Source organism: Mixophyes fleayi, chromosome 1 (assembly GCF_038048845.1).
Source record: "Mixophyes fleayi isolate aMixFle1 chromosome 1, aMixFle1.hap1, whole genome shotgun sequence".
Classification (NCBI taxonomy): domain Eukaryota; kingdom Metazoa; phylum Chordata; class Amphibia; order Anura; family Limnodynastidae; genus Mixophyes; species Mixophyes fleayi.
The window spans coordinates 420,174,138-420,199,034 of NC_134402.1; the positions used below are offsets into that span (position 1 = coordinate 420,174,138).

At 42.9% G+C, this 24,897-nt stretch overlaps 1 protein-coding gene across 1 annotated transcript in view; it reads left to right on the forward strand.

The window, feature by feature from the left end:
- ANKRD55 (ankyrin repeat domain 55) overlaps positions 1-24,897 on the forward strand; it is a 148,493-nt gene that overhangs the window by 39,768 nt on the left and 83,828 nt on the right. Inside the window, exon 2 of the mRNA XM_075183403.1 lies at positions 18,121-18,243. Within this exon, the coding sequence (XP_075039504.1) occupies positions 18,121-18,243 (123 nt within the window). The remainder of the gene's footprint in view (positions 1-18,120; positions 18,244-24,897) is intronic.

Here is a 24,897-nt window from a genome sequence, read left to right on the forward strand (position 1 = left end):
AAATTTTGCACTGCCGTTTGGCTAGCCACGCCCCTGAATATATGACCATATACCTAATTTTTACGGCGGCGCAAAAAAATTTTGGGGCTTACTTCACTATGAGGGGGGCCCCATGAATTTGTTGTACCCGGGCCCTGAATTCTTCTTGGCAGCCCTGGCTATACCATATCCCCCAGGGGTCTCTCTTTTGAACCCACATTTGTCCATTTCTTTATTTTTGTGCTTTATATAGAATTATCTGGATACTGCTAAAATATATTTCTTGCTCATAGATTTTATATGTTTGCCTCCACCGTGTTTGTGATTATAGGTTTTAGGGATATATTATTATTACTATTATTACCATTTATTTATATAGCGCCACTAATTCCGCAGCGCTGTACAGAGAACTCACTCACATCACTTACAGTCTAAATTCTCTATCACACACAGAAACAGAGACAGACACACACACACACACACACAGAGACAGACAGACACAGACAAACACAGGTCAATTTGTTAGCAGCCAATTAACCTACCAGTATGTTTTTGGGGTATGGGAGGAAACCGGAGCACCCCGAGGAAACCCACGCAAACACGGGGAGAACACACAAACTCCTTACAGATAAGGCCATGGTCGGGAATTGAACTCATGACCCCAGTGCTGTAAGGCAGAAGTGCTAACCACTGAGCCACCGTGCTGCCCTATATATGTATTATAATGACACTTATTGCAGTAATAAAAAATACTTTTCAAAATGAATTATTAATATTTTATCACTCAGCTTATCCACAGAAATGAGTCACACTGGAGGCTGGACTACAGAGCATGTGTGGGGGCCCAGTGCATGAGCGGAACTGGAAAGCCAGTTTGAGCATCCAGTTCTACTGTTACTAAAAATGAATAAACCATAATACATCAAAACTAGCGGTAGATATAAAATATAACTTATCTTATCTAGAAAATCAAATAAATGGGGGCGCTTCCATAGTGCATTATCCACATTTAATTGTTAAAATCACACACAAGTATGCACGTACCAAAGATCCTTCGACAACAAGCATGTAAATATGAAATAACTGGATGACTCCTATACAGCAACTTGGAGCAGACCTCACGATCAGTACACCTCCAACCCCTACGCGTTTCGTCTTGAACAACTTTGTCAGGAGGGGTGGATCCTATCTACAACAGGCTACCTTTTATAGGACAATTTAATTACTTGTGTCAATATGTAACAGGTTTCACTCATTGCACTCCGGCTACATAATCAATATCAGCCTCTATTTCAATATTATATTACATAATCTAAAACGACATTATACATTTCAAAATACCATAAAAATGGTGCAGCTGTTTAATATCATTTTACAAAATATGTTATTTAAAATATAGCCAAATTATTCAGGTGTTTCAATTCATATTATATCATTAGATACACAGCGTCTTATTTGATACCCACATGAAGACCTATATGTAAACACTCTCAGATCTAAACATGTTTTTCTCACTAACCATCAATTAAATTAATTATATTGGGCTCATAAACCCCCCCCCCCTCTCTCTATATAAACTTGTGTTTGTGTCATGCCAAATAATATATATAGTGCCATCTTAATAAAGGAGCAAACAATTATCCTAGAACCATTGCCTCGTTATAAAATGCTTAACGGCTGATATGCATTAATTCACTTAACCCGTTATATTAATTTAACTACTTTGAAAGATTGACACGAGACATAATTGTGGAAAAATTAAAGAAGTTTATTTAACATATGGTGGTTTAGAAAAGAGCAGTCAGTACGACATCCGCCAGGCATCCAGAATGTTCCAGCATCAACCTTGGAATATCTGCAAACAGGGGGATCACCATAACACACCCCGGGCACACATATCTACCTTACCGGGACATATGTCCCCGGCACTACAGAACCTGCAACTCTTCTGGGCTAAAAGGAAGGCAACCACAAGCTAACCCACGGGGGTGGTGCTTGGCTTCAAACTGTAGCCAACCCCTCGAAGATAGGCAGGTTCAACGTTCCCACTACCGTAATGTGCACACCAACCAATGGCCGTCGACTGCACTGGCAACTCGCCATCCAGGGTCCCCACCAGAAACTATCAAGAATACCAGGGACTGGACATCGGTCCCCGAGAACAGCCTGACCATCCATAGCAGGAACTAGAGATCAGCCAACCAGGGAGGGTGGGTGGGCAACTCCTCAAACTCCAGAGAGTGATTTATTCCCCACCCATCCTTCTTACAGACTTTACCTCCCCTGTGACATCAGGTGGAAGTACTCCTCTTTAGTTAAACTTTTTTTTTTTAACTCAAAATTTTGTTATATAAAAGCATAAGTGACATTAACAGAGAGCAAAAAGAAACTTGAATGAAGCATTCAAAATACAAGTATCCAGCAATGTCACTTCCATAATAGAAATATGTATTACAGTAAAACAAGGTAGTAATGGGCAAGGGGGGGGGAGGGTAAGGTTATGGTCATTGAAGGGGGGAAGGATATGGTCGTCGAGTGAGATAAGCTAAGAGGAGCATGCTCTCCCACAGGAGGAGACGCTGTCAAGTCTGTATGATAGTATTTTAGGAAAGCGATAGGCCCAATGTTATATGAGATTGTGTGGGGAAGAAATTATTTGGAGGGAGAAAAAGTGCAGGACCCTAGGAATAGAGCCAGGGGGCCCAAATCTGATGGAATTTGTCTTCTTTGTTCTTTAGTTAAACTTTTGACCCCAGAGGGCTAGCTAAAGCTTAGTGACACAGCCTCAGTTTTTAATTTCCTTCCTGCTTAATTCAGCCCTCAGCTCTTCTTATTTCTTGCACAAGATGATTCTAAGATCTCCTGGGTCAACTGAAAATGATAAAAAAAACACCATATAGAGGTGCATATTACACCATATTATCCCTGCATCAGTATTAAAGTTTGACATCACTACTCTGAGCTGTTGGAAACCCTGCTATTACCACTATCCATCCCTGGGTCTGTGGCTTTCTGCTTGTGTCTATTCCCCAACTCACATGACGATAGTGCTCCTGACGCAGGCAGCATACCGTCCAACGTTACAGTTATTTGAATCAGAACACAATGGGTTAGGACATGATTTCCTAAACCCAGTCCTCAGGGCTCCCTAACAGTGCAGGATTTCCATATCTCCTTACTGGAGCACAGGTGTAGTCATTACTGACTGACACATTGTAACAGATCCACAGGTGGTCCTAATTATGTCACATGTGATCCGGAAAACCTGCACTGTTGGGGAGCCCTGAGGACTGGGTTTGGGAAACCCTGGGTTAGGATGATGCATCCGAAAAGGATTACGTCACAATGGAGGTGTAGCTGTTTCACAGGAGGGGCCTCAATCTTCCACATATAAAAACAATCTTGCACTGCTGTGCACACCGGTGGCTGAGTGGGACATACCTTCCCAACATTCTGGACAAAAGTACCGTTACAATGACCTCCTGCTATTTGTCCTAGCTTCAGTGGCCAGACCCCCAAAAGGAATGTGGTGCTTTGCACAAGGCAGCACCACCACAGAACAGCACCCGCACATATGAAATGTTGCCTGGCGACCAGCTCGCTGATGTCACAACGCTGTCAGTGGCACCAGGATGAAGACAAAAGCGGAAAGAAAAAGCAGATTAGCAGGGATAAGCAGATGCAAAAAGTGGGTTATTAAACGTAAACACTTTTAAATTTGTGTCAGCTGGTTAGGGGAAAGAGACATAATTATTATGAAGTCCACTCCCTCATTCTTTCTTCTCCCCCTTCTACCTGTCACCTGGATCCCATCCCCTCTCACCTTCTTCGCTCCTTCTCCCCCACCGTCTGCGCTTACTTAGCTCACCTCTTCAACCTGTCTCTCTCCACTGGTACTGTCCCCTCCTCCTTCAAACATGCCCTCATCTCTCCTATTCTAAAAAAATCTAATCTCGATCCCACCACACTCGCCAACTACCGCCCCATTTCTCTTCTCCCCTACGCCTCTAAACTTCTCGAGCGTATTGTTTGCAACCGCCTCACCTGTCACCTCTCTGACAATTCCCTCCTTGACCCTCTCCAATCTGGCTTCCGCCCCCTCCACTCTACTGAAACTGCCCTGACCAATGTAACAAATGATCTCCTCTCTGCTAAATCCAGGGGTCACTTCTCCCTGCTCATCCTCCTGGACCTATCCGCAGCCTTTGACACCGTGGACCACCCCCTCCTCTTGCAGACACTTCACTCTCTCGGTCTCTCTGGCTCTGTCCTTACATGGTTCACCTCCTATCTCACCAACCGCTCTTTCTCTGTATTTATGTCCGGTTCATCCACCCCCCCTCTGCCCTCCCTGTAGGAGTCCCTCAGGGCTCTGTTCTTGGCCCTCTACTCTTCTCACTCTATACTTCCTCTCTTGGTGCTCTCATCACCTCATTCGGCCTTCAGTATCACCTATACGCCGATGATATTCAACTTTACATCTCTTCTCCTGATCTTTCCCCTCCCCTCCTCTCTCGTGTATCTGACTGCCTCTCTGCCATCTCCTCTTGGATGTCCTCTCGCTTTCTCAAAATTAACATTGAAAAAACAGAACTTATTGTTTTCCCTCCGTCTAAGTCCTTATCCCATCTGGATCTCTCCATCACTATTAACAACTCCACCATTTCCTCCGTCCCCCAACTACGCTGCCTGGGCGTTACCCTCGACTCCTCCCTCTCTTTTACCCCCCACATTCAATCTCTTGCGCAATCCTGTCGCTTTCAACTTCGTAACATTGCCCGCATACGGCCCTTCCTATCTAATGAAGCAACCAAAACTATTATCCACGTGCTCATCATTTCCCGGCTGGACTATTGCAATCTTCTCCTCACCGGCCTCCCCCACTCTCACCTTGCCCCCCTTCGTTCTATACTTAATGCGGCAGCGAGGCTTATCTTCCTTTCTCGCCGCTCCTCTTCTGCCTCCCCTCTCTGCCTTGCCCTTCACTGGCTCCCCTTCCCCTATCGAATGCTTTTCAAACTTCTTACCCTCACCTACAAGGCCTTCTCCCAGTCTACTGCCCCTTACATCTCCAATCTTCTCTCCATCCACACTCCCGCCCGTTCCCTGCGCTCGGCCAATGACCGTCGCCTCTCCTCCACTCTAATAACCTCATCCCACTCCAGAAATCAAGACTTCTCCCGAGCTGCCCCCTTGCACTGGAATGACCTCCCTCGCTCCATCCGTCTATCCCCTAACTTGTGCTCCTTCAAACGGGCACTCAAAACTCATCTCTTCCTCAAGGCTTACCAGCCCTCCACTTAACCCTCTTTCCATGCTCGCTCTCATCTCCTAGATCCTCCTTTGAAATGGGTGCGCTTGCTCCCCTCCTCTGACTCCCTCTGTGCCGATTGTCTGTTGCCCTCCCTTTAGGATGTAAGCTCTAATGAGCAGGGCCCTTCTCCCTCCTGTCTCTCTACCTTCTCTTCTGCTCCAACCTCAATATTCTTGATTTTCCTGGAGCATCTGAAGTCTCGGTATTACTTGTTTATTGATCTGTACTGTTATTCCCTGTACTGTCCATTGTTTGTACTGTGTTCGGCGCTGCGGAAACCTTGTGGCGCCTTATAAATAAACAATAATAATAATAATAATAATAATATTAAACAAAGGCATATAGAAATAAGGACCAAAAACGTATACAAAATTCCCTTTTCTTATTTAAACCAGTAATTGCTCGACTCTACTAGTTATTGCTAGTAATTTATGTCACAGCTGTATGAGGGGATATAGACACATTAATTAAATGTGAATGCTATTAATTAAATTCTGTGGCTGATTGGGAGAGGGAGAAATGAAAGTGACGGGGACATTTGCCAAATGAAAATAACTGCATACCCCTTGCTACAGCAGTGGAGAACTGAACAGTGTTCTGAGAAGCTAGGACTGAGAGGCTGTCACTTGTGCTGCTCTACCATTGGCTGATTACATTTACTTCTTCTTGAACTTGCCTTATAAAAGTCACCAGCCCTCATCTGTTAGGAACTGATTGTTAAGCAATCTTCAGTTCACCCACTAGAGGTCTTTGTGTGTACAATCCTTCTGTGCATGATATTGAAAACGGAATGGTTAGTTCTTGACTACTGCTGGCATGTCCATTCCTCAGATCTCTGTTGAGTAGTAAACAGTTCAAGCCAATTCCCCAGTAAAAGCACTTGAATGTTGTATGAAGAGTGAGCATACTATTTAAAGCAGTGCCAAACTAAGGGCCTGATTCATTTAGGATCTTAACTTGAGAAACTTCTTATTTCAGTCTCCTGGACAAAACCATGTTACAATGCAAGGGGTACAAATTAGGATTCCGTTTTGCACATAAGTTAAATACTGACTGTTTTTTCATGTAGCACACACATATCAACTTTAAATGTCAGTGTACAAATAAGCTATCAAGTATTTGTGTGCTACATGAAAAAACAGTCAATATTTAACTTATGTTCAAAACAAAATACTAATTTGCACCCCTTGCATTGTAACATGGTTTTGTCCAGAAGACTGAAATAAGAAGTTTCTCAAGTTAAGATCCTTAATGAATCAGGCCCTAAGAAAGAAAGTGGAGGCCGGCCTATACTACCAAAACCCTGTTTTCTCCATGATGCCTTTTGCCAGACTGAAAGATAGATTGCAAGCTCTAGCGGACAGGGCCCTCTTTATTCGTATTTTCCTGCCTACACTATCCTCTCCATCTGCGACCCATGTTAGGTACTTTCTGCCTGCCACCCACCCTCTCAGCGGTCTTCTCTAGCAGGCATCGGTTGTTTGTAAGAGCCCTGCTGGGTGATGACTTCTTTTCTTAATGTTTGAATAAAAAAATTGAAGGATATTTTGTCTCATTTTGGCTGAATATAATGTATTTAGAGTAGGGATGTGCACCGGCGACTTTTGAGGTCTCGTGTTTTGTGTTTTGGATCCGGATTTTCGTTATTTTTGAGGTTCGGATTTGTCTCGCAAAACACTTGACGAAAGGTCTCGGTTCGGATTTAAGGTTTTGGATTCGGATTTTTTTTGAAAAAAACATAAAAAGTTTAAAAATCAAGTTTTTGGGCTTATTTTCACTCCTAGGCTATTATTAACCTCAATAACATTCAATAACAAGCATTTCCACTAATTTACAGTGTATTCTGAACACCTCACAATATAGTTATTAGTCCAAAACGTTGCAACAAGGTATCTTTCTGGACTGCGTAGAGGAGTGGGTCACCACAATATATATTAAAAACCCTGAACTTTTATGATTCGCACCAATAAATGTACCTGGACTGCGTAGAGGAGTGGGTCACCACAATATATATTAAAAACCCTGAACTTTTATGATTCGCACCAATAAATGTACCTGGACTGCGTAGAGGAGTGGGTCACCACAATATCTTAAAAACCCCGAACTTTTATGAATCGCACCAATAAATGTACCTGGACTGCGTAGAGGAGTGGGTCACCACAATATATTAAAAACCCTGAACTTTTATGATTCGCACCAATAATTGTACCTGGACTGCCTAGAGGAGTGGGTCACCACAATATATATTAAAAACCCTGAACTTTTATGATTCGCACCAATAAATGTACCTGGACTGCGTAGAGGAGTGGGTCACCACAATATATATTAAAAACCCTGAACTTTTATGATTCGCACCAATAAATGTACCTGGACTGCGTAGAGGAGTGGGTCACCACAATATCTTAAAAACCCCGAACTTTTATGAATCGCACCAATAAATGTACCTGGACTGCGTAGAGGAGTGGGTCACCACAATATCTTAAAAACCCCGAACTTTTATGAATCGCACCAATAAATGTACCTGGACTGCGTAGAGGAGTGGGTCACCACAATATATTAAAAACCCTGAACTTTTATGATTCGCACCAATAATTGTACCTGGACTGCCTAGAGGAGTGGGTCACCACAATATATATTAAAAACCCTGAACTTTTATGATTCGCACCAATAAATGTACCTGGACTGCGTAGAGGAGTGGGTCACCACAATATCTTAAAAACCCTGAACTTTTATGAATCGCACCAATAAATGTACCTGGACTGCGTAGAGGAGTGGGTCACCACAATATCTTAAAAACCCTGAACTTTTATGAATCGCACCAATAAATGTACCTGGACTGCGTAGAGGAGTGGGTCACCACAATATCTTAAAAACTCTGAACTTTTATGAATCGCACCAATAAATGTACCTGGACTGCGTAGAGGAGTGGGCACTGGGCACCACAATAAAATATATAAAAAACCTTCAACAGATCTGCATTACACTACACATACGGCTGCTCCTCCATCCTCTCCATCATATACATGTTGGAGTTTTAGCGTGTGACAACCTCTTGTTTTTGATAATGTCAGTGCATTTTGAATATTTTTCAATTTGCCCCACACCACTGAATGTACTTTATCTATGATACGCATCTATCTATCTTGACTGCGTAGTGTGGTGGCCCCGGTACACAATTTGGTACCGAGGCCACAATATAATTAAAAAACCCTCCACGTGTCAGAATTCCACCAAACAAGTATCTGGACTGCATAGTGGGGTGGCCCCGGTACCCAATTTGATACCGGGGCCACAATACCTCCTCCAAACATGGTACAGACAATTCGTCATTGAGATCCCAGACAGACAGGGTCAAAGTGTTATTGTTTGACTTTGTAAACCCAAAAAACTGTCCCTGTTGCACATAGTCGTGCAATGAAGACTGACTTTTTCATTTAAAGGCACGATCTTTCAAGTGTAGTGTTTGTAAGTCTAAGTCATATTATACTTTTGGTAAAATTGGTTTATTTTGTTCCTCTTTATGGTAATTAGTAATAGAATTAAAGTATGAAATAGAATTAAAGTATGAAATAGAATTAAAGTATGAAATAGAATTAAAGTATGAAATAGAATTAAAGTATGAAATAGAGTGGTATAGAGTTGTAGTGTGGTATAGATAGAGTGGTCCACACAATATAATAATAAAACCCTCAACTGGTCTGAATTCCACCAAACAAGTATCTGGACTGCGTAGTGTGGTGGCCCCGGTACACAATTTGGTACCGAGGCCACAATATAATTAAAAAATTGGGCATCAACTGTCACCGTTGTTTAATATCTGATACACCTAAATATGGACTGCACAGTGGAGTGGCCCCGGTAGTAAATTTGGTGCCGGGGCCACAATACCTCCTCCAACTTCCAAGTGTAGTGTTTATAAAGACAGACAGCGTCGAAGTGTTATTAGTTGACTTTCTTAACCCTAAAATTGTCCCTGTTGCAAATATTCGTGCAATGGACAGTTACTTTTTTATTGAAAGACTCAAGCTTTCAAGTGTAGTGTTTATAAAATATAAACAACAATACAGTAGTTTTAGAGCACGTCAATACCTCTTGTTTTAAATTATGACACGGCATTTTACTTTTGGTTTAATTTCTTGTATTTTTTTAAATTTGGTTTTACTTTTTGAACATGGCAAACGACTGTTGATTGGTCATATAATGCAAAAAAAAAAGGTCCAAGATGGAATTGTCCTTGGGCCCTCACACCCACCCTTATGTTGTTTAAATAGGACATGCACACTTTAACAAACCAATCATTTCAGCGACAGGGCCTACCAAACAACTTTGGCTGAAATGATTGGTTTGTTTGGGCCCCCACACCAAAAAAGCTATTCATCTCTCCCTGTACAGACTAAACAGGCTCTACTGAGGCAAGATGTCGTCCTCATCCTCAACCTCTGATTCCTCTCCCCCTACAGTGTGTACTTCCTCCTCATCACACATTATCAATTCGTCCCCGCTGGACTCCACAACCACAGGTCCCTCTGTAGTATCTGGAGGGCAGTGCTGTACTTCATTGAGGAATTGATTATTCATTTTTATAAACATCATTTTTTCAACGTTATGAGGAAGCAACCTCCTTCGCCGCTCACTGACCAGGTTCCCCGCTGCACTAAAAACTCTTTCCGAGTACACACTGGAGGGGGGACAACTCAGGTAAAATAGAGCCAGTTTGTACAGGGGCTTCCAAACTGCCTTTTTTTCCTGCCAGTAACAATATGGACTGTCTGACATGTCTACTTGGATGGTGTCAGCAAAGTAATCATCCACAATTTTTTCTATTGTGACAGCATCCAATGCAGCGAGAGTAGACATGTCTGCAATGGTTGGCAGGTCCTTCAGTCCGGACCAGATGTTATCAGCATCCCCGCCAGTGCCTCTTTTGGGAAAACTGAGCTTTTTCCTCGCAGCCATAGATGTGGAAGAAAATGAGGGTGGAGCTGTTGGCATGTCACGGTCCTCTTCAGAGGACAATCTCCTGACCAGCAGGTCTTTGCACCGCTGTAGACTTGTGTCCGCCGGAAACAGAGACACAACATACGCTTTAAACCGAGGATCGAGCACGGTGGCCAGAATGTATTCCTCTGACTTTAAAAGAGTGACCACCCTCGGATCCTGGCAAAGCGTACGAAGGGCTACATCCACAAGAGCTACATGCTTGGTGTAATCGCAATGGCTTACCAGCTCCTCCCTCACTTTCTCCAGCTGCTTCTGCAACAGCCTGATCAGGGGAATGACCTGACTCAAGCTGGCAGTGTCGAAACTGACTTCTCGTGTGGCAAGTTCAAATGGCTGCAGAACCTTGCACAACACGGAAATCAGTCTCCACTGCGCTTGACTGAGGCGCATCCCCACTCGTTTGCCTATGTCGTAGGTGGCTGTGTAGGCCTGAATGGCCTTTTGCTGCTCCTCCATCCTCTGCAGCATATAGAGGGTGGAGTTCCAGCGCGTCACAACCTCTTGTTTGAGGTGATGGCAGGGCAGGTTCATGCTTTTTTGATGTGCCTCTAGTCTGCGGTAGGCACTGGCTGAATGCCGAAAGTGTCCAGCAATTTTGCGCGCCACCGCAAGCATCTCCTGCACACCCCTGTCACTCTTGAGGTAATGCTGCACCACCAAATTAATGGTGTGGGCAAAACATGGGACGTGCTGGAAATTGCCCATATTTAATGCCCGCACAATGTTACTGGCATTGTCTGACACCACAAATCCCCATGAGAGTCTAAGTGGGGTAAGCCACTGGGAGATAATTTCCCTCATTTTCTCTAATATGTTGTCAGCGTTGTGCCTCTTATTAAAGCCTGTAATGCACAATGTTGCCTGCCTTTGCATGAGCAGCCATTTTGTAGATGCTGCTACTGATGCAGCTGTTGCTGTTGCTGCGGAAGGGGATGCATCTACCCAGTGGGCTGTCACAGTCATATAGTCCTTCGTTTGCCCAGAACCACTTGTCCACATGTCCGTGGTTAAGTGGACAGTGGGTACAACCGCATTTTTAAGAGCACTGAGGACACTTGATCGTACTTCTCTGTACATTTTTGGTATCGCCTGCCTAGTGAAGTGGAATCTCGAGGGGATTTGGTACCGGGGACACAATACCTCCATCAACCCTCTAAATCCCACTCCACTGATGGCGGACACCGGGCGCACGTCTAACACCAACATTGCAGTTACAGCCGCAGTTATACGCTTTGCAATAGGGTGACTACTATCGTATTTTGTGGTCATGGCAAACGACTGTTGGACGGTCAATTGTTTTGTGAAAGACTTAGCGGTCTTACGACTTCCCCTCTGGGAAGATGACCGACTAACAGCAGCAACAGCAGCAGTGGCAGTAGTAGGCGTACCGCTGCAGGATTCCTCGGATGAATCCCGTATTGAGGAGGACTCAGTCTGGCTGCTGACTTGGGCTGCAGGACTGAATCTGATGGAGATTGTGGAGGAAGTTGACGAGGAGGGTGTTGCTGGTGTGTATCCAACTGGACCACGGGATTTAGGTGTCCCTGTACCGATGAGGGTCCTAGCCCCAGTTCCTGAACTAACCACTGAACTATGAAGGTTATTCAGGTGACGTATAAGGGAGGATGTTCCTAGGTGGGCAAGATCCTTACCCCTGCTTATTTGAGCTTTACATAAGCTACATATGGCCATACATTGGTTGTCTGGATTTGGATAAAAATAACTCCAGACCGAAGAGGTGCATTTTTTGGTCTTCTGACCAGGCATGACGATGGGCTTTTTCATCCCATGGACATCAGCTGTTTCCCCCCCTGGTGCCTCATTTACAATAACCACATCACCATCCTCATCATCAAGTTCCTCCACAGCGCCAGCTACATCATCAATAGCCTCCTCCCGAGCCACCTCTTCCCGTACAGTGATGGGAAGGTCAGGCTTGACAACCACCAACACCCTTGGACTCGCCTTGGGGATTTGTGATAATTTCTCTTTAGAAGGCAGAGTTGTTTGCTGTTTTGTTGCTGACAGCATAACTCTCTTCAATTTTTTGTAGGGGGGGGGAGGAGGAGGAGGGCTAAGATCCGTGGGTGAAGCTGAACCACTAGTCATGAACACGGGCCAGGGCCTAAGCCGTTCCTTGCCACTCCGTGTCGTAAATGGCATATTGGCAACTTTACGTTTCTCCTCAGATGATTTAAAGTTTCTCTTTTTGCTACTTTTTCTTAACTCGGGCTTTTTGGATTTTACATGCCCGGTACTACGAGATTGGGCATCGGGCTTGGAAGACGACGTTGATGGCATTTCATCGTCTATGTCATGACTAGTGGCAGCAGCTTCAGCATTAGGAGGAAGTGGGTCTTGATCTTTCCCTACTTTATCCTCCAAATTTTTGGTCTCCATTATATGTAGCACAAGATACTGCAGAATGTGTGAACTTGGTAATATTGCAGTACCAATGGACTTATACTGCTGGATTGGTTTTGCAAATTTGGTTATAATTATTATATATTTTTTTTTTTTAAATTTTTTTTTTTTTTTTACTTTTTTTTTATTTTTAAAAAACTTGGGTATAGTGGGGAAATAACTATGCCCTTAGAAGCACAGAGCACAGGACACAGCACCACTGGACTGAACAGGACACGGCACAGGACCCAGCAGCACTACGGAACTCAGCAGGACAGAGCACAGGACACAGCACCACTGGACTGATACTGCAGAATGTGTGAACTTTGTAATATTGCAGTACCAATGGACTTATACTGCTGGATTGGTTTTGCAAATTTGGTTATAATTATTATATATATTTTTTTTTTTTTAAATTTTTTATTTTTTTTTACTTTTTTTTATTTTTTAAAAACTTGGGAATAATGGGGAAATAACTATGCCCTTAGAAGCACAGAGCACAGGACACAGCACCACTGGACTGAACAGGACACGGCACAGGACCCAGCAGCACTACGGACCTCAGCAGGACAGAGCACAGGACACAGCACCACTGGACTGATACTGCAGAATGTGTGAACTTTGTAATATTGCAGTACCAATGGACTTATACTGCTGGATTGGTTTTGCAAATTTGGTTATAATTATTATATATTTTTTTTTTTTTTTAAATTTTTTATTTTTTTTTACTTTTTTTTTATTTTTTAAAAACTTGGGAATAATGGGGAAATAACTATGCCCTTAGAAGCACAGAGCACAGGACACAGCACCACTGGACTGATACTGCAGAACACAGCACAGCACAGCACAGCACAGCACAGCACAGCACAGCACAGCACAGCACAGAACTAAACAGCACAGAACTAAACAGCACAGAACTAAACAGCACAGAACTAAACAGCACAGAACTAAACAGCACAGAGGACCACCTAACACACCCTCCCTCTACCCTGATCAATGCCCGAGTGAAGATGGCGGCGACTAGCGGGGAATTTATAGGATCCGAGTATCGCGAGATCCGACAACGGGATTATGAGTCAGAGCCTCAGTTTCACTTTTGAATTTGGCGCCAATACCCGGATCTGTCTCGGATCCGACTCGGATCCGCAACGTTCGGGTGGGCTCGGATTTCATAAATCCGAGTGCGCTCATCTCTAATTTAGAGGCTCTACGTTCTCCTTGTTCTCATTTAGTGTTCGCAGCTTGGTCCAATTATCAGAATGTTTCTTTGACACCGACATCTGTGAAAGCTGGTGAGAAATTCTTACAAGTGGCTGATTGTGTGTGAACGTAAGAAATGAGATGGTTTTCCTGTAGCATGGCTGTATACATTGTGTATTGCTGAGATAAATCATTTTGTCTTGGATTTTAATAATAAATACTGCAGTCGCACTACTGTACTGTAGCTTTTGCTAAATATACATCCAAGCAAAGAGAAATAATTTAGATGAAATGTAGAGTAGATGCACCAGTGTCCCTCATTTTGTGGAGGAGCGCTGAATCAAGACTTTGTCTTGCACAGCAAGATTATTATAAAGGAATAAAGGGGTGAAGAGTATAACACTCCAATAAAGGCTTCACACACATAAAAATGACAGATGTAATATGAACTGTACCAATGTCCCCTCACTCTCCTTTATGGCTTAAATAAATCATAATGCTAAACAAGCAGTATTTTAGAAGAAAATTTGAAGTTTATTTAGTTAAAATGGGGTGTTCTAGCAAGGTACGAGGCTGGACTTTGGTGTGACATTTACACTTTTGCTCACTGTATCTCCTAAAAAACGTTCCACCTCTACATCAAGGTATAATTTTGTTATACTGAGGCTGCTCCCAAGTGTGGACTTGAGGACGATCTTGATGTGCACTAGATGACCATCGAAAACCAAGGTATTTTCTAGTACCCCTAGGGTTCGCTTCATAAATGACCTTCACTGACCTCCCTCAAGTTCGTCTTTATATATGTTGTATGTAGTATATTTGGGTTGGATACAAAATCCCGACGGAAGAAATACCGACAATTATCCTGTTGTCATAAAATTGCCGACAGGGTAAATGCAGAAATTTCCATTTGCCCGACACTGAGAAAATGTTGACAGTGTGATTGCCGACAGTGACAATGCCGACATCAAGTGAGCAATGCCTGCGGATCCAGCGGCTGTACCAACGCCGGACCTGCAAGCACAGAACAGTGTTAAAAAAGAATGCAAACAGTAATAAAAGTTAAAACTACCCCCTTCTCCCTCCCAAAACACCTAAAAACTTGTGCTGGCAGGCGGCAGACCGGGTGGCAATAAAGCCGCCGGACCCGCAAACCGCCGGCACATAAAGGCATTGTCACTGTCGGCAATCACATTGTCGGCATTTTCTCAGTGTTGGGCAAATGGAAATGTCAGCATTTACCCTGTCGGCAATTTTATGACAATTTTATGGCATTTTCTTGTCAACAATATGAGTGTCTGCATTTCTTCCATGGTCATTTTATATCTTTATCTATACACTACCTACAGATAATACATTTTACAGCTATGTAACAGTGCTGGACAGTAATTTGTGGGAGCACATAACATATATAGATTATATATACAGTTTACTATAGATTCTGCCTGCACTATTTTTACAGTATGTATAAACATAGACTATGAATTAGGGATAAGCAACATTTTCAAAACTGTTCTGCAAAATATTCTCATTATTGCACATTTTGTAACGAGAATGTGCTAGTTACGCTGGTAATATTTGTCCTTTAGTGTTCCCAGTCCTACCCCAGGTACACCATGCACAAAATTAATTACCTATCATCATCCCAGCTCCATTCATAGACTATTAATTCTGTGAAATGTGAATTTACAAATACAATGTGGAATTACATTCTCACGGAATGGTGAAGCAAACGCCGGACTCGAACACTGTGTGATATAGGCAGAAAATAACTATAAACAAACGGATACATGAGATATAAGATGCAGGAGCTATGAAAGTAGATTTCCAATATGCCAGGATAAGATTATATTTTTAATGCTTTTAGTCATCCCTATAACGTTGATAACTGCAAATAGAAATAATATTTAGCATTAATTTTAGAGCATATAGAGAAATCAGGACACAGCAAAAAGCCATAGGATATATGAGAAAGCACATAATGCTCACCAATAATCAACAACTGACTGTCAATGTTATTCTGGCAGACAATGATTAGTCCACTTATTTAATGGGATTTGTATCAGTGTCAGCTCCTTATGACGTTGACAGGTCACTTTGGGGTCTATTTATAGCCAAACTTAAATTGCTCACGTTGCTCGCAATGATAACAAATAAAGTAACGTGGCAATTTATTAAAATTAATAGGAGCCTGTCTCAGCGAATTATCTATAGTAAAGTGATTGCAAATGCTATGGCATAGCTGGATTTGCAATGGGGAGAGCACAAAGCCTTCCGGGGAGGGATCCAAAGATCCCTTTCCTCCATTGCTCTCCCCATAGGATATGGGGAGGATGGAATTAGCTGCCAGAATCCTAATTTCAGAGTTTGATAAATAGGGCAAAATCGCGGTCCCCAAAGACACCTATGAGGACTGGATTTGTGCATTCTTGCCAACAATTGAGATCTCTCCTTCCCTGCCATGTCCTGGGGACATGGCAAGATGGTTTGCGTCATTAGGCCACTGCCGACAACAAAATGACACTTTTTTCGGCTTATAGCAGGGGGGGGTAGGATGACAGGATTCTCTGTAAATCGCATCACAAAGGCCCGCCCACTACACTAAGGAATTGGTAGGATTCAGGTGGTTTCCCTGCTCTCCCGGAATTTCATGAGTCTCCCGGACATTCTAGGAGAGTAGGCAACTATGGATTTGTGATTGAAGCAGACCGCAGCAGATATAGGAGATATCTGCTGCGGTCCTCTATTAACAAATAGCCTTGTTACAAACTCTATGCTTTAATCCCCTGAAAACTGCAGTTTTCGGGGGCTTTCAGGTTGAGAGAAAATGTAAGTTTGATTAGGCTGAAAAAATGTCTGTGTATATAGCTGTATATATTTTCATGCACTATATAAACCATAGTTGCCAACTCCCGGAAAATAACACCTGCACCGATAAGTTTTTTACCTAAATTATTGGGGTTTTATAACTCTCATTTATGTCCTAAATACTCCAGACAGTCAGTGGATATCACAGTATGTAGGAGTACATTTCAATATCTCATCCCCAAAAACAAAGTGTTGTTTATGTCCATGAGCAGAATCAGGAACATTTATGCCGACATTTCGCATTTTGCTTGGAATGTAAAGCCGCATTCGCCCCATTCATCTAAGCTTCTTACTACTGATGTTGAACAAGACAGAAATCATCTTAGAGGGAGATAAAAAATAGCGATCATTGCTTCTTATGAGGATCTCAAGGGCCATTTCTATACACAATGGATGAGAGATGGAATGCAGATGGACAAATTATTTAAAGTTGTATGCTTACTCCGGTGGCAGTCAAAATTCCGATTGAGGCAATGCCGGCAGTTAACCTGCTGACATGAAAATGCCGGCAGGCTAAATGCCGACACTTACATTATACAGACAGGGTTACAATGTCGGAGACTGGCAACTTTGATAGGGTCACCAATCACAATGCTAACATTAAAGAGCAATGCCGCCGGGTCTGGCGGCTATACCACGATCCCGGCAACATTGTTCTTTTAATATCGGCATTGTGATAGGTGACATTGTCAATGTCGCCAAACACACTGACGACATTGTAGCCCTGTCTGCAAAATGTAATTGCCGGCAATACCGTACCCTACCCGTTTAATCTGCCAATCTCCTGCATTGTCTCAATGTCAGTGTTTATGAATCTTGAGTTGCTCAGTTATTTCAATCCCATCCTTTCTATCCCTTAAAACACTAGAAAGCTAGTATAGAATGTAGCTCATATGAATAGGACAATGAAAGGTGAATGTCTGTGTGAATGAGACCTAAATCTGGTTACAGTGAAAGGTATGGAATTTGCACACTGATGTAATCATCATTATCATTGTTTATTTGTAAGGCGCCACAAATTCTGCAGCGCCGCACAGTCAGCATTCAAATTAAACATAATAACAAATCACACAAATTCAAAACATAATAACAAATGATAGAAGTACAAATTACAATAACAATTTTAAGTAGCAAATGCTCAAATTCCATAAGTACAAATTAAAAATAAAGACATGAGCCCTACATCTCATGTTTGCACCTCCTTTGTCTGCCTTGAATGCACTTGTTATGTTTTTAGTTTTAACTTGTATTTTTGTGATTTTTTTAAGTGTTGTCATCATTTACCGTAAATATAACTAAATATAAATGATTTTGTAGAAAAAACTGTAACAAAGCTTTGTCCTTTGTATTTCAAGGTGATTCAGCAGAAGAGATTGACTTGACTGTGGTATATCAAGCATCAGCTAATGGCGATGTCAACACACTGACAGCAATCATCCGTGAAGACCCTTCAATTCTAGAATACTGTGACAATGAAGGTATTTGTGCTGTGAAAGTTCTTAAGAAGACGTGGATCAAGTATAGAACATAAACAATTATAAGTATCAATCCATCATAAAAACAATATGTGTAACAGCAAAATGATTTATTATTTGTGATCTTGTAATATGTATTTTTTTAGTTATTATTATCTTCTTCTTTTTTTTTAATTAGCTTTTATTTATAAGGCACCACAAAGTGTCCACAGTGACATACGTAGGAGGGTTGAACAGAGTTCACATTCAGAAGTTAATGAATACATAATGCATAGTTATACAATAAACAGCTAACAATGAACAAACAGCATAACAAACCATGCAATAAGAAAAGACATACATGAGAACAGTAAGCACACATGGCCACAGATAAGCAGAATAGTCAATTTACAGATGCAATTAACACAACAAATTGCCTAGCATAAGAAATTATAGGGTCAAGCGAGGAAGAAGGAGAAGGAGAGTGGACAGATAAGAAACCCTGACAGTGAGAGCTTAAGTTCTAAAGGGAGGGGTAATGAGAGACAATAGGAGCAAATGGAGCAATAGGCACAGTGGGGTCTTTAAGATGCAGAGGTCAGGATGGTGCAGAGGCCTAGATAGGGCCAGGGCTAACAAGAGGAATTCAGGGCCCCGGTACAGAAACTTCATGGGGCTCCCCCGCATGCGGCACAAAAGGGGGAGTGGTCATACAATTGGGGGCGTGACTGTGCATCATTAGGGCGTGTCTAGCAGGTGAAAAACGTTAGGCCATCCCCCTACAGAAAAACCCTGCATTGTTGTGTACACCAGTGGCAGAAGTGTGCAGTGCCTGCTCGTCGGAGTGTGACATATGTCTCAGCAGTCCTGACTTTCAGGACAGCAGGACAGTGACCTCATAGTGCCTCTTAGTTGTGCTCTCATCGCAGAGGCCCAGTAAATACTGTGGTAAATAGACCTGCCCACAATTCATAACATACCACATAGCAGAATCCCAGTTCATTTTATACCACAGTAATGCCCCCAATTCATTTTAAGCCTCACATAAGTGTCCCCAGTTCATGCTATGCCACAGTAATGCCCCCAATTCATATTATGTCTCACATAAGTGCCCAGAATCACATTATGCCTCACATAAGTGCCCACAATTCAGTGCACAGGGGTGAATACAATGGTAGAGGCCCACCAGAGAGGGTGTGGCAAGCCACTAGAGAGACGTAACGAAACCACCAGAGAGGGTTTGTGGTCAGCCCACGAAGGACAGCTCGCACCATAGTGTAGTTTATAAAGAATGCAGTGTGTACATAAAGAGTTCACAGACTTGGCCTGCCCCTTACATTGGGCACAACAGTCACCAAAAATTGGGATTGTCCCACTAGAATCAGAACGTTTGACAGACTTTCCTGCTCTCTCCTACCTGTTCTTGTCACTTTCACCACTTGTGGCTGCAGGTTACTTTAGTTGCAGCTTGTCTTGGTCCTGGAATGTTGGGGGCCCTATTTGGAAAACAAATGGGTACATTTAGAATATTCCAGCCAGCCTCGGTGTTAAATCAATAGCACTCAGGTTTAATAATTAGGCCTTCCTCCAGCCCTAACATTAAAATAATAGTATTCCCATTTAATAAATAAACCTATTTTCCTCCCTCCAAACAGCCCTAGCAATAAATTAATTGTATTTACATATCATAAATATACCTATTTCCCGCAACCATCACTGCCATTAAATAATTCATTCACATTTATTAAAGAGACCTCACTCTCCCCAAACTCACCCCCACATTCAATAACCCCCAAACCACCCCATATTAAATTAATAGTCCCCACTATTAAATTGCCCCACCGTCACCCCAAACAAAATAGCACCCATTAATTAGCCACCTCACACACACTACATTTTCACAAGCCCCCTATGTCATTACACACATATTTCTGTGCCCCTTCACCACGCTGTGTCTCTTTATGATCACACTGGGCCCTCCATGCTGCTGTTATACCCCCTTCACCGGGCCCCCCTTCATCACACTGTGCCATGCTGCCCCCCCTTCATAACTCTGTGCCATTCTGCCCCCACCCCTTCTCTTCATCACTGTGCCATGTTGCCCCCCCATTCTTCATCACACTGTTCTTTTCTCCTTACCCCTTCTTCATCACACTGTGCCCCCCCCTTCTTCATTACACTGTGCCTTTCTCCCCCCCTGTTCTTCATCACACTGTGCCTTTCTCTCCCCCCTTCTTCATCACACTGTGCCTTTCCCCCTTCCCCCTTCTTCATCACACTGTGCCTTTTTATCCCCCCTTCTTCATCACACTGTGCCTTTCTCCCTTCCCCCTTCATCACACTGTGCCTTTCTCTCCCCCCTTCTTCATCACACTGTGCCTTTCTCCCTTCCCCCTTCTTCATCACACTGTGCCTTTCTCCCTTCCCCTTCTTCATCACACTGTGCCTTTCTCTCCCCCCTTCTTCATCACACTGTGCCTTTCTCCCTTCCCCCTTCTTCATCACACTGTGCCTTTCTCTCCCCCCTTCTTCATCACACTGTGCCTTTCTCTTTCCCCTTCTTCATCACACTGTGCCTTTCTCTCCCCCCTTGTTCATCACACTGTGCTTTTCTCTCCTCCCTTATTCATCACACTGTGCCTTTCTCCCTTCCCCCTTCTTTATCACACTGTGCCTTTCTCTCCCCCCTTATTCATCACACTGTGCCTTTCTCCCTTCCCCCTTCTTCATCACGCTGTGCCTTTCTCTCCCCCCTTATTCATCACACTGTAGCTTTCTCTCCCCCCTTATTCATCACACTGTGCCTTTCTCTCCCCCCTTCTTCATCACACTGTGCCTTTCTCTTTCCCCTTCTTCATCACACTGTGCCTTTCTCTCCCCCCTTGTTCATCACACTGTGCTTTTCTCTCCTCCCTTATTCATCACACTGTGCCTTTCTCCCTTCCCCCTTCTTTATCACACTGTGCCTTTCTCTCCCTCCTTCTTCATCACACTTTGCCTTTCTCTTCCCCTTCTTCATCACACTGTGCCTTTTTCTCCCACCCTTTCATCACACTGTACCCCGCCCCCTTCATCACACTGTGCCTTTCTGCTTTCCTCTGTTCCTTTACTTACCTTTGTATTGGCTTCTTTCATCTGTTTTCTTTTCTTCTCTTCTGTCTTGCATCTTCTGTCTTGTTGCTGGGTCCTCTCTGTGCCGCTCCTCACTGAATGTTGGGCGTGATGTGATGACATCACGCCCGACTTTCAGTGCGAACACAGCAGGGAGGAGGGTAGAGGGACGGCAGTGCCGCGGTCATGTTAGTATTTCTATTTTTTTTAAGTGCTCTGCACCCCCCACTAACAAAGGGGGTGGAGCCGCTGAGCCCCCAGCCCCTTGCAGAAAAAAAAAATGGACAAAATAAAAAACAAATTTCAGGGTTTTTATGGGTTGTTTTTTTAAAAAGAGTGGGCAGTGTAGGTCCGGGCCAGGACCCTGGCATGTCTGTGCCCAGGTAATTAGTACCCGCCGCCCCCCCTCTCGACGGCCCTGTATAGGGCCATGATGGCGCAGGGGCCAATATGGTATAGAGTTCTGGAATGTCCAGCTGGTGCAGGGGCTCTGATGGTGGAGGGGTGTAGGAGCTTAAACAGAATGGAGGTCCGAAATATGTGGTGCTTGGATAGTCCACGTGTGGATGATGCCTTGAAAACGTTTCTGGGTAGCAGTGGCAATAGATGGACTAGAGACCATAATGGTGCGGGCCAAGATGGTATAGAGGACTAGTTGGAGGAGACCTTGATCCTTTGCAGGGCCTAGTTTGTGCAGAGGCTTGGTTGGTGTAGGAGTTCAAAGCGGGGCATCGAAGGTACAGAGGACCGCCGGTCTGAGGAGCGAGAGAGCAGCAGTTCTTTATAAACTTGTATCATATGTACTCAAGCCACACAGAATCTCTCAGAGTAGAGCCTTTTACTGCCAGAGTCTTGCAGCACTGTGTGGCCAGAAAGTTCTACGATACTGAAGCCCAGCTCCTGGAGGAATGGTGGGCTACTAGGGGCAGTGCAGCTTGAGTTGATGGCTAAACCTTAGGCATGAAAATGGTTCCTATTGATACAGTTACCATTACCAGTCAATTTATAGTTAAATATTTTCTGATATAGGTAAATCTGTGATTTTACTGTTGTTGCTGGAAGAGCATGCTAGATGTTGTAGATCAACAACTAAATGAAAATTGTGGAGATGGCTAACTTTCAATATTGTTCCAGAAAGAATCAAAATACAGTTATGGAATTCTCTTATTGTTCGTGTTTGTAAGAGCCAAACGACAGGATCACTGTTAGGGCCAGATTAAGGGAATGGAGGCCCCCGGGCTTCACACTTCACCATACAGCCAAAATATCACCATATAGCCATTTGCAACTTATATTTTCTGTACTACAGCACAAAATGTTTTTTTTAGGTGCAAATGTTACTGGATTTTCTTCTAATTCTAATACAGCCCCTATTTGTTTTGTACCTATAATTGCCCAGACAAGATAGCGATAACAGAATAAGTATTAGTACAAGTAAAAAAAGTCATGGGGAAGCAACAAAGGATTTTGCTGGGGAAAGCAGTGATATTTTATGTATCGAGTAAAATGAAAAAGCACTGCCACCGGCAAAATCTCCAGTTATTGCCTATTGATAAATCCTTAGAGAGAATAGAGGTATATATATAAGGTAGGAATATGAAAAGCAAGATATAGGAGCTATATATATTTATTAGCCAATCAGTGAAGCCAGATACAGCTTCATGAGGGCCTACCTTTGATCCTGAGTACAACATTTTAAATTCCAGTTAATCCAGTAACTATTAAACGGTAATAACTTATAAAGTTTGGTAACTTAGAAAATTCAATTTGCAACTTTATTCCAAATATATTTAATATATATTAATTTTAATAATCTTGCCCTGGAAAATGAATAATTATTTTAGTACTCCTCCTCAAAACTTGTTACAGTAGTTAGCAAGGAATTCTCTCAATCAACTCAACCCCTCCCATCAGCCAGTGAATAGAATAGAAAAGGGCCTTCCTGTTGGAAGCATAGCATTGTTCAAAATGACTTGGTATGCTTAAACATTAAGATTGTCCTTCACTGGAGATAAAGGGCCTAGCCCAAACACTGAAAAATAAACCCATACCATTATCCCTCCACCAAACTTCACAGTTGGCATAATGCAGTCAGGCAGGTAACGTTCTCCCGGCATCCGCCAAACCCAGAATCGCCCATCTGACTGACAGTGTGATTCGTAACTCCACAGAACGCATTTCCACTGATCCACAGTCCAGTGTCGGTGTGCTTTACACCACTCCATCCGACACTTGCCATTAGTCTTGGTGATGTGAGGCTTCCATGCAGCTGCTCGACCATAGAAACCCATTCTATTAAGCTCCCGCCACACAGTTTTTGGGCTTACATTAATGCCAGTGGAAGTTCAGAACTCTTCAGCTATGGAATGAGCAGAGCGTTGTAGACTTTTGCGCACCATGCGCGTTAGCAGTCGTTGATCCCGCTCTGTGATTTTACTTGGTCTTCCGCTTCATGGCTGAGTTGCTGTTGTCCCTAAACGCTTCCATTTTAGAATAATATCCCTTGCAGTTAACCATGGAATATCCAGCAGAGATGAAATTTCACGAACCGTCTAATTGCAAAGGTGGTATCCTATCACAGTACCACGCTTAAAGTTCACTGTGCTCTTCAGAACGACCCATTTTGTATCACAAATGTCTGCAAATGGAGACTGCATGGCTAGGTGCTTGATTTTATACACCTCTGACAATGGGTCTGATTGAAACACCTCAATTCAATAATTAACAGGTGTGGCCAAATACTTTTGTCTACATAGTGTATACTTAAGCGTAATGTAGAGAATGACATCTAGATTAAAGGGAGCCCAACAGAGAATCAGTGAAGAAAAAGAATTGTAAACCAGGCATTCAACAATGTTGGTCCTGGGATTAAGCTAAATAAATAGTTCAAAATATTACATGGATCCAGTTGTGCTAAGTTCTCAATCACTGGACTCCCTCCTATCCCCTTCCCTCTCCAGTCTCTTCTTATATTAATATTCTTGTTGACTTCACCATATATCTTTTTAACATTATAAAATAGAAAAGTGAAAAGGTGAGAGAAGCATTATAGAAACATTAAGGAATAATGCATATTAAGTACATTAAGCACTTAGAAAACACAAGTATGCAAGTATTCTCCATAATAATTTATTAATCTATCAGCTGGAAACTAGAGATGAGCGGGCTTGGATATCTGAAATCCGAGCCCACCCGAACGTTGACGATCCGAGCCGGATCCGAGACAGGTCCGGGTATTCGCGCCAATTGCAAAACTGAAACCGAGGCTCTGAGTCATAATCCCGCTGTCGGATCTCGCGATACTCGGATCGGGAATTGATCAGGGTAGAGGGAGGTTGTGTTAGGTGGTCCTCTGTCCTTCTATATCTCGTGCTGTGCTGTGCTGTGCTGTGCTGTGCTGTGCTGGGGAAATAACAATGCCCTTAGAAGGACACAGCACAGCACAGCACGAAATTTTTTTAAAAAAGTTCTAAAAAAAAGAAATTTAAAAAAAAATCCAAAAACAATCCTGCAGTATAAGTCCATTGGTACTGCAATATTACAAAGTTCACTGATTCTGCAGAATAG